Here is a 10,523-nt window from a genome sequence, read left to right as displayed (position 1 = left end):
CTCCACCGTCTTGAGCTTGGCGAGCTCAAAGATTCCCAGCGGCCGCCACCAGCCTGCGTGGAAAAGAAATGCCGACCGCGTGAAAAGAAACGCCGACCTCCGGGCGGGGACGACGGTGTACTCAGAGCGCCGCGCGAGTACGCGGGGTGCGAATACAGTGAAAACAGCTGAATACGTTCGAACACAGTTATAGCGTGTCCTCTTGAGCGCTAGTTGGAATACCACGTGAGAATGTGTTCGCTTCTAGGGCCACCAGCCCTCTGTCGCGTGCACCGTCCCGCGCGCCCGCGCGTACACCGCCGCGGCGAGCTCCGGATCTGCGGCAAGCGCGCGGGTGACGAGGTCGAGGAGGAGGCAGTGGTGCACCAACTGATACGCGGACTCGTCGTCCAGCTCCGACGGCACCGCGCTGCTGCTCAGTCGCTCAGCTAGGATGCACAGCAGCGGGTTTGCGGCAGCGCTGGCGCCGACGGCTCCGACAAAGGCGCGCAAGTCGACGGCGGCGCCGACGTCCGCCGGGCAGGGAGTGGTACCCGGCGCAACGGAGGGCAGCTCGCGCAGCAGCGGCTCGTGACTGTCGAGTCGGAGCTCGCCCAACAGCGAAAAGAGCAGCTCGCCGTCGGCGGCGTGGATGGGCGCTCCGGCGGGCCGGACTCGCACGGAGTGCCGCTCGACGGCCGCGACGAGCTGCGAGCTCATGCGGTGCAGTGCGGCGGCGGAGGAGGCGGCGACGACCATGGCTGCGAGGAACACAGCACGTCGGGGAAGCGCGATGGCCGATGCGCCGCTGTTTTCATCAGATGCCTGCGGAGTGTTTCTTTTTAGTGATGCACCGCGCTTGAAGATGCACACCGCGCTTGAAAATGCCTTTCTTGGAGTCGTTTCTTTGCGCGTGGGCGCGGGAGGATCCATGCGCGACGGTGCGCACGCTAAAAGCTCGGTCCAACGCACGTGACAGGGTTAGGAAGGGGCAAGGGCAAGCACCGAAAACGGAGTCGTTTGTTTGCGCTTGGGGGCGGGAGGATCCATGCGCGACGGTGCGCACGCTAAAGTCCGGTCCGACGCAGCACGCGTGACAGGGTTAGGAAAGGGCAATTTGTTTGCGCTTGGGGGCGGGAGGATCCATGCGCGACGGTGCGCACGCTAAAGTCCGGTCCGACGCAGCACGCGTGACAGGGTTAGGAAAGGGCAAGCACCGAAAACGCGAAAAATCATGGAGGGGTTGGATGCTAACCCCTACACCACGAAGTCTGATGCATACCGCGACACCACTCATGACTTCGCCGGGATTCGAACCCGGGACCCAACCTCACCTCGACGCGGAGTTTTCCATAGGGAGCCGCGATGTAACTGATGCCGCGCTGCACTTGCTCATATACCTCAAAAGTCGGAATTTTTGTGTTGGGGGGGTTGCTTCGATCGAGCTGCCGAGGCGCCAGCCGAGGCTGCCATACAAGAGGACGAGGCGACAGCCGAGGCCACTACCCAGGGAGCCGAGGCGACAGCCGAGGCCGCCGCCCACAAGGCCAACCAACCAGCTGAGGCCTCTGCCCTATCGGAGGCCGAGGCGCCAGTCACAGCCGCCCCAGCCAAGGCGCCAGCCGCCGCCGCCACACGCAAGCTCTGGTGGAACCTTTTCAGAATTTGCTACATCAGCGCCGTCGCCGTCAGCTGTACCGTCGAGGACTCAAGTCTCGCCTTCGTCTTCGAGCGTGATGCCTCGCCTCGCACGGCCGGCGCTCGTCTCGCCAGTGCTCAAGACTCCTGCGCCAACCTCGACTCCGAGCGGACGTGCTCTGCCGCCTCCGCCGGAGCCGAGCGATCGGCCAGCGCCTCTGCCGCCAGCGCCGTCGCCGTCGGCTCTACCATCGAGGACTCAAGTCTCGCCTTCGTCTTCGAGCGTGATGCCTCGCCTCGCACGGCCGGCGCTCGTCTCGCCAGTGCTCAAGACTCCTGCGCCAACCTCGACTCCGAGCGGACGTGCTCTGCCGCCTCCGCCGTAGCCGAGCGATCGGCCAGCGCCTCTGCCGCCAGCGCCGTCGCCGTCGGCTCTACCATCGAGGACTCAAGTCTCGCCTTCGTCTTCGAGCGTGATGCCTCGCCTCGCACGGCCGGCGCTCGTCTCGCCAGTGCTCAAGACTCCTGCGCCAACCTCGACTCCGAGCGGACGTGCTCTGCCGCCTCCGCCGTAGCCGAGCGATCGGCCAGCGCCTCTGCCGCCAGAGCTGTCGCCGTCGGCTGTACCGTCGAGCAAGGCGTCGCCACCGTCAAGTGCGCTGCCTCGCCTCGCACGGCCGGCGCTCTTCTGGCCAGCGCGCGAGATGCCTGCGCCGCCCTCGACTACGACTGGGCGCGCCCTGCCGCCGCCTCCACCGTAGCCGAGCTCTCCGCCAGCGCCTCCGCCACCAGCGCCGTCGCCGCCGCCGTCACCGTCGAGTACTCGAGTCTCGCTTCCGTCATCGAGAGTGACAACTCACATCGCACAGCCAGTGCCTCACGCTTCAGCTTTCATAGCTTTACCTCCGGCTCCGCGCCGCGCCTCGCCTCCGTCAAGGGCGACCTCGGCCTGCGCCCTCGCGCCCGCGCCTTCTCCGGCTCCGCGCCGCGCCTCGCCTCCGTCAAGGGCGACCTCGGCCTGCGCCCTCGCGCCCGCGCCTTCTCCGGCTCCGCGCCGCGCCTCGCCTCCGTCAAGGGCGACCTCGGCCTGCGCCCTCGCGCCCGCGCCGTCTCCGGCCTGCGCCCCTGCGCCCGCGCCTTCTCCGGCTCCGCGCCACGCCTCGCCTCCGTCAAGGGCGACTCCGGCCTGCGCCCCTGCGCCCGCGCCTTCTCCGGCTCCGCGCCGCGCCTCGCCACGGCATGTCAGTGTCGCCACGGCATGTCAGTGTCGGCCAAGTACAAAACGTCGGGCAAGACCTGTTGCTGTTCCTTTTTACCCACCCCACAGTTAGAGAGCTGTCGATTTTTATTTTTTTATTTACCACCGTCACCACCACCCCTGCCTTTGACATCGACGCCAGGTAAGTACAAAACGTCGGGCAAGACGTAGGTTAGTAAAATATGAAATTTTGGGGGAGTATTTTGGTGAGGTTTATTAATGAGGAGGGTGGGATGTTGGGAGAGAGAGAGATTTTTAGTAATATTAAATGTGTGTGTGAAATGATTTATATGGTGGGACATAAGTTGAGAACGGCGGTGGGCGAGAAGCCGCCGCCGAACGTCTCGTGGAGCAGAAGGTTGAAGTTGTTGCGCTTGACAAAGATCGCGTCGTGGTAGAAACCGCGATGCGCCTTGACGTAGCCGTGGCCGGTCTTGTGGTCGAAGGGTTGGCCGGGCTGCCCGCGCGCCTTGCAGCCCATGTTTAGGCGGCGGGCCTTTTCTTCGGTGTTGCCGAAGGCGTAGGAGTGGCCAACGGAGGCGGGCGTGCCGCCACTCGAGGCGTTGCCAACGCCCGGCGAGGAGGTCTTGAGGAGGGGCGTCCAGAGCTTGATTTCATTCACCTCATCGCATCCTCCCGGTCCCGCATGGGGTTCCGCGAGGTCGACCTTGTACCCCTCGTTGTACTGCCGGGTGAGCTCTGGTTTCTCCTTGTCGCCGTGCACGACCGGCGCGTTGGCCGGGGCGCGCATCGCGTCCGCCCAGGCGGCGAGGACGCCAGGAGTGGGTGTCGGACAGCGCCGACGTGGGACTCCGCTGTCGCGGCGTCCACGGGGCGCAGAGCACGCGTGCTCTGCGCGAGTGCGAGCGCAGGATCGCTCAGGATCAGCAGCACGGCGGCCGCGAGCCTTAGAGGCCCGACAGCCGACATGCCAGCTGAAGTAAGGAGGTGTTTTTGATGTTGGTGAGGAGGGTGTTAAGGAGATTGATATGTTGGTGAGGAAGGTGATATCGGTTACTCGATCGTGTTCAACGACGTTGAACAGTGTTCAACGTCGTTGCACACAAGTGGAGAATGGCCGTAGCTCCTCTCCACGAGCGATTGAGAGGACGTACCAAGTATCGATTCTGTATAGAATTGCAAGGCGCACACGCTGGTGCAGGCGGCGAGTCGTCGATCCGACTCGTTCCGACGTGAAGTTTGCAAACAGGGCCATTTTTGCCACATTTTGCCCTCTCGCGCGATCTTCTCGCGTCGGCAAGCGCGCGGGCCAGGATGGGCGAGCCGGTCCCGCCACGCTGGACGGGCCAGCGGCTGGCACGCGCCGGCCACCCCGGCGGCGCGGCGGCCTCATCGCGCTCGTCGTCTGCGAGGCCACCGCTCGGCGTCGCCGCGTCCGACGGCGATGGCGCTTGGCTGTGAGGTGGGATGGCGGCATGGTGCGCGCGGACGTGGGGGTGGTGCGGGATGCGCGTGCCAGCAAGCATAGTTTCACCTCCCCAACCCCGCAGGCGCGCCGACGTGCTGCCCGAGCGCGTTTGGGGGCAGCAGCAGCTCCTCGCGAGGCGCCTTCGGAGAAGTGCCACACCCCTTTCCCAGCCGCGCGCGGGTTGAGCTCCGATTTGCGCTCTTTTTCGCACACGCCCGACACTAGTAGGTGAGGATCGACCATCCTCCGCTAGCAGGGCTTCGTCGGGCGCGTCTTCGTCGAGCGGTGGTGCATCTCCCATGCTCCCACCCGCGCCCTCCTGGCAGCCCGCCCGCGGCCCACACCGACGCCCTCACGGGCTCACCCTAGTCGTAGGTGCGGTTTTTTTGCGTGCCCCCCGTCGATACGGGGCGCTGGGCGATGGCTGGGCTTGTCGCCGGGCGAGCTAGCCCCTCAGCCGGCCGCGGAGCGGAGGTGCGAAATCGAGGCGGCGCGGCCCCTGCGCGCAGCCTGTCCGGCCGCAGACAGTTCTCGGTCAGCCGTTCCAGGATGCAGGAAAAAATAGTTTCGGCGGTCTGAGGCGGCCCAGCGGACCCCAGCGGACCCGTTGGCACGGCCAGCGCGCGGGGGGCAGCAGGGCGACCCCCCATCCTCACTAGTGTCCTTCCTTTGGGTGTGAAAACGCGACCTCGCCGTCAGACGAGCAGCGCACCGTTAGACGGAGGCGCGCGAGCGCTCGGAGGCCGCCGGACACGACTCACACATGCCTGCGTTGGGCCCGCGCAGCCGGAGTATTTTTCCGGTCCGATTTTCGGGGTGCTCTGTTCACGGCACGGAAAAACAAGCAGGTGAGAGGCTCGTCCTCCGACTCTCACGCCTGCAAGCCGACTGGGGCACCGGAAAATTATTCCGAGCCGGCGGTCCTCGCGTCCGACTGTGTGAGTGACTCGTGAGCCACCACGACACCGCTCGGACCGCCTATCCGCGTCGGCGTCCATGCTGCCGGAGCAGTCGAAACGTGGGCGTCCGAGCGTCGCCTGTGCCAATTGCCGAGCTGCCAGACGGGCCTGCGACGGCAAGTTTGCCGACTGCGTCAAGTACGTGTCGCTACCCACGACCGCCTCCGACGCTCCCGGCCCGTCCCAGCCAGCCTCGCCACCTCCGAGCCGGCCTGTTCGCTCCAAGGTGAGCCCGGGCGGCTCGGAGCATCGCGGCGCTCCGGTTGCCCTCGCCGCCGAGCCGGCTTACTCGCCCGAGGAGGAGATGCGCGACTATACCCACCTGATGGAGCTGCTCGTCGTCGCCGGACGCGCCGCTGTCGCTGCAGTTGGAGCAGGTTGCTGGCAGTCTGGGCCAAGCCGCCGCTGCCGCAGAGGCTGAAGGCGGTGAGCGGCGGGCATCGCGCAGGCAGGCTGGCATGCAGCCGCCAGCGGCGGCGGCAGCGGCGGCGGCAAGCGAGCCGCTGCCCGGCAAGGCGCTGGGCAAGCGCAAGGCCGGCGCGGCCGAGCCCCAAGCTGATGGAGCGGGCGGCAAAACCCGGGCTGCCCCTGCGGCGCGACGTGGCCGGCCGCCGTCCCTCGCAGCCTCCGGCGAGGCGTCGATGGACGCCGTGCGGGCGATCTCCGCGCAGGCGCACGGCGCGCCCCGCAAAGCCAAGGCCGCGTTCGACGCGCAGCTGGAGGCCGCGGAGGGAGCGTCATCGTCGACCACCATCGTCGCCAAAGCCAAGGCGGTCTCGCAGAACCTCTTTCTATCGTCGGGCAACCTCACCGAGGTCGTGGAGGCGAGTTGCGGCGAGCTCGCGCCTCCGCCTCTCACCGCTCGCTCTCGGGCACAGCTCTCCTGGTTTTGCTCGCGCAGGTGGTGGCGAGTTTGCTGCAGCGGCCGGAGCTACGGCCGATCCTGTCGGCGCTAGGCTGGTCCGACAGTCAGCGGCGGCGGGGGTCGGACGACGCCGTCGTCACCTCGATCCGCGACTTCCTCAAGACGCACCTGCACAGCGACGGGACGCGCTTTAGCGAGCAGCAGGCCGCTTTCAACGTCCTCGTACAGGCGGCTGCGGGCCCCCTGGTCAAGTCGGAGCGACGCATCGCGGCGGCGGCGGAGGCGCTAGGCGTGCGCTACGCCACCTTCCGGGAGCTGCTGGAAGTGCGCGCAAAGATGGACGCGGAGGCGGCGCACGAGGTCAAGGTCGGCGGCACGCTGCTCCAGGTCTCGCGCAAGAAGCGGTGCGATGCGGCCGACGATGAGGCTGCCTTGTTCCAGGAGTGGTCGCACGACCCGGAGGTATGCCGCTACGACTCGAATCAGCGGACGGGCGGCAAGCGGGTCCACCGCTTTGACGCCGAGCCGGGCTCCGACGGCCTCACTCGCTTCGAGGTGCACGAGAAGCGCACGCTGCCCTGCTCGCGCAAGGTGCCGCGGCCGAGCCCTTGCCCGATCCCTGCTCCACCCGCTGCGCGTCCTCCGCGCGACCTGACCGGCCTCCTCTCTCCCGGCCCCGTCTGCGCAGGAGCTCTGTGAGCGCTTCATCAAGTCGCCCGAGTACGAGGCCTTCATGGCGCGCACCGGGAACGGTGCGGTGTCGGTCTCCTTCTTCCAGAAGCGTATTTGCTCGTGCATGGTCGACCCAAAGATGAACCAGTGCGCCGACCCCATCGACACGCAGCACAACGTCCTCTTTGACGTGTGGCGCCGCAACGTGCCGCAGTGGCTCGACGAGACGACGTGCAGCCAAAGAGGTTGCATCTGCAAGGAGCAGGGCTTCCGCGACATGAAGTCGCAGGACGACCTCTTCACCTTCCTCTTCTGCGGCGAGTGCGCCGCCGTGGCGGATCCGACGCGAAAGCTGCCGCGCGACGACTCGGACCCGATGCAGCTGCGCTACGACTGCGTGGCCGGCGAGTGCGAGAAGGACGGCTGCTTGCAGGACAAGTGCACGCGCTTGGCCAACTGCCCCGTCCTTAAAAAGGGGGAGCGGGCCCTCCCCCCCCCCCCTTTTGGCCCCCCCCCCCCCCCCCCCCTCACACTCCCGAGACCCGCTCAGGGGGGCAGCGACACGGAGATGTCTTTCCGCAAGTGGACTCTAGTTCCGCGCGGTGTGGCGGAGGGCGCCGCCGACGACGGCGACGAGGACTACGCTGCGCCCGGCGACACGGCGGGCAGGGCGAAGTACACGCGTGAGATGCTTCCGTGCAGGTCTTCTCGCAAGGATTTCGTGCTCTTCTTCCTGGAGGGGCTGCCGGCGCGGCCCACCCAGACACCCTCCAGTGTAGACACCCCTTTGTACCCCCTTTGTACCCCCTCTGCACCCCCCTCTTGTACGATGGTTCCTCGCTGCTCACGCCGTGCTCTCTTCCCGTGCCTGGGCGGCGTAGGCCTACATTCTGCATCGCGGGCGCGCGTGGTGGCAGACGCGGAACCGCCGCTTGCAGGACGCCCGCCTCATCAACGCATACGAGACGCCGGCGGCCGGCAAGTCGTGCAACTTTCGTACCGACTTTTTGGCGCGCGAGGCGTACGAGATGCAGGACGCCTCGACTGGGCAGCGGCCGAACGTGGGCGCGGTCTGCGTCTCCATCGTGCTGCACTCTCCGACGAAGCGGACCGTCAAGACCTACGTCAAGGAGGTCGTCAGCGAGGAGGACGCGAACGGGTACGCTCGCTGGGTGGTCGAGGTGAGCAAGGGCGAGGTGACCGAGGAGGAGAAGGTCGCGCTCACCACCGACGTCTACTTCGGCTACGCGCGCAACAAGGGCGACGGGCGCTTCCACCACACCTTCCACCAGGACATCCTCCGCCTCCTCAAGACCGGCGAGGCGAGGACCAGCACACAGTCTGCACCCAGCGGCTCCCCTCCCCTCTCTGACAGCGTGTTGCGCTCAACAGGTCAAGCACGCCTTCGCCGCGTGGCACGACGGCAAGGTGCTGCCAGGCTGCAAGAACTACGCCAAGGAGCCGGGCGAGAAGTGGGCCACCTTCGAGGCGCGGCTGCCGGAGCTGGAGCACGCGTTCGGCTTCATGGACGGCGCGATCGTCTCGTATCAGAACCGCGAGGCCATCCACGGCACGTGCCGCTCGTTCAACGACATCGGCGTCCGCATGACCCACGACATCCACGAGAAGTACGACTTCAAGGGGCCGTGGGACAACTACGGCAAGGAGTCGACCGACTCGCGGCGCAAGGACGTCGTGAGCGGCGCTGCCACCATCAACAACGCGCACGCGAAGCACAACGCCATCAGGATGTCGAAGCCGGTGGACAAGGTGAGCGGCGAGGGGGAGCACCTAGTAGGGAGGCGTAGGGAGCTAGCTCTGCCTCCACATCCACCCCTTCCCGCAGGGGAAGAACGACGCGCGCTGGCGCGACTACTCGGCCGACAAGTACTTCCACTTGTACTACCGCTACGGCGAGGACGAGGACGGGAAGCCCCTCGGCGACACCCACCGCGACGACGACATGCTCGAGCTCGCCGCCGACAAGGTGCCCGACTTGATGGCGTCCAAGCACTACGAGGGCGGCATGACGACGGCGGCGGTCGCCTCCAACAACGGCTTCTCGTTCGCCCGCTCGCGCCTGGGCTGCTACTGCTCGCCGCCGCCGGGGGGGTCCTGCATCCACGTCGGCTGGACCGGCCAGCTGAGCCTAGGCAAGGTCTGCCCGACGTCTTCGGGCGGCAGCGGGGGCGGCGGCGGCGGCGGTGGCGGCGGCGGTGGCGGTGGCGGCGGCGGGGGTGGCGGCGGCGGCCGCCGCCAAACGCGCCAGGCGACGGCGACGGCGGGGGCGGCGGCGGCGGCGGTGGCGAGGACGCCGCGCGAATACCGCAAGACCATCGGAAAGGGCACGGTGGTCTGCATGCCGGGCGACGAGGCGCACCTCTGCCCACCCCTCGCTCTGCGCGCCGCCCTATCCACTCACCCCTCCTCACCCCGGCCAGGACGACGAGACGGCCGACGGCGAGACGACGTGGTTCGCTGTGGCGCGCGGCCCGGAGGAGAAGAACGAGTCGACGATCACGTGCGGCCCGACGACGCTGGTCAAGAACCACTACTCGGTGCCAGTCGAGTGGGTCAACTTGCACGAGCTCAACGACGAGTTTGCCATCTTCAAGGCTTGGCCGAGCGAGCAAAACCGCGTCGCCGCGACGCACCTGCTCGCTCTGCCAGTGCTCAAGTGGGCGAAGGAGGAGGGCGGCCTCTTCTACCTCGCCCGCAGCGAGTACGACCTCGCGTGCGGGCAGGTTTGAGGACGCATGCGAGTAGAGATAGGCTCAGCCGCATGACGTACGCAGCGGGTACACCGCGCGCGTGTATGTGTGTGTGTGTGTCCCTGTCTCTTATTTGTCTAAGGTCTGTCTCTGTTTGAGGTGGTCTCTCAGTGAGAGTCTATCTGAGGTGTCGCTCGGGTTGTTGCCTTAACTAGATAACATTCCCATATTCTTTAATAGCGGCTAGTTTGTCACAACACGTGCCGCAAGACACGGCGCTTCCAATGAAGCAAGTCATTACTCGAGTATCTTGGACGCATCCCTCGACGCGAAGAGCCATGCAGTCACTCGAATTACTTGGACCTCTCCTGCAAGTAGAACGAAACATTCTTGGAGCTTCCCCCTACATGCAGGAACGCATCTCATCCGTGGCGACGCGCTGAGCCACCGAGCCGTACTCGGCCGCGCCGCCGCGTCGAGGCACGGGTCCCCCGCCAAGCAGCGACGCCGAAGCGTCGACCGATAGAGCGCCACGCCCAGCAGTATGTGCGTCGACCGCTCTCTCGAGCGGCCGCGTGGCAGTGCGTGGCGCGGGCGCCACGGGTGGCAAGCGTGGAGCCGCTGGAAGAGCCGGTGCGAGCCGTGGACGGCAGCCGCTCCCCACGTCGCCGAGAGAGGCTGCGGGAGTGGGGAGAGGGCTCAGGAGGCCACCGGAGGCGCCGGGAGGCTCGGGAGGCGCTAAAAAGTGGCCCGGGCGCCTCGCGCCACCCGTCTGGTGGGGCCGGGTGGGCTCAGGAATTAATCCAGGATTTTAAGGTGATCCACTACACCTGACCGAGAATTGGATGGCCCGGCGCGCGCATGGTTCCGTAGCCCGTCTAGTGCCTCACTGACCGACTCCAGCGCCACGGTGTATGTGGCCGGTGTGGTACTGGGGCTGGGCAGCCTTGGGGCCGGCGGGAACCGCCGTCTAGCGGTCGCACTAGTCTCTTTTCGTTGTGCAACCTGTTTG

General features: G+C 66.7%; 1 protein-coding gene across 1 annotated transcript; it reads left to right on the top strand.

The window, feature by feature from the left end:
* Positions 1–1,274: 1,274 nt before the first annotated feature.
* Positions 1,275–3,046, top strand: EMIHUDRAFT_251531 (hypothetical protein; the record flags this gene model as incomplete). Its single annotated transcript, XM_005791487.1, has 3 exons — positions 1,275–1,386; positions 1,458–2,069; positions 3,018–3,046. The coding sequence occupies 3 exons, from the start codon at positions 1,275–1,277 to the stop codon at positions 3,044–3,046; spliced, it is 753 nt and encodes a 250-aa protein (XP_005791544.1).
* Positions 3,047–10,523: the final 7,477 nt, after the last annotated feature.

Source organism: Emiliania huxleyi, assembly GCF_000372725.1.
Source record: "Emiliania huxleyi CCMP1516 unplaced genomic scaffold EMIHUscaffold_1122, whole genome shotgun sequence".
NCBI classification, from domain to species: Eukaryota; Haptophyta; order Isochrysidales; family Noelaerhabdaceae; genus Emiliania; species Emiliania huxleyi.
Note: the sequence above shows the minus strand (reverse complement) of the source record. Positions and strands in the feature narration are given on the sequence as shown.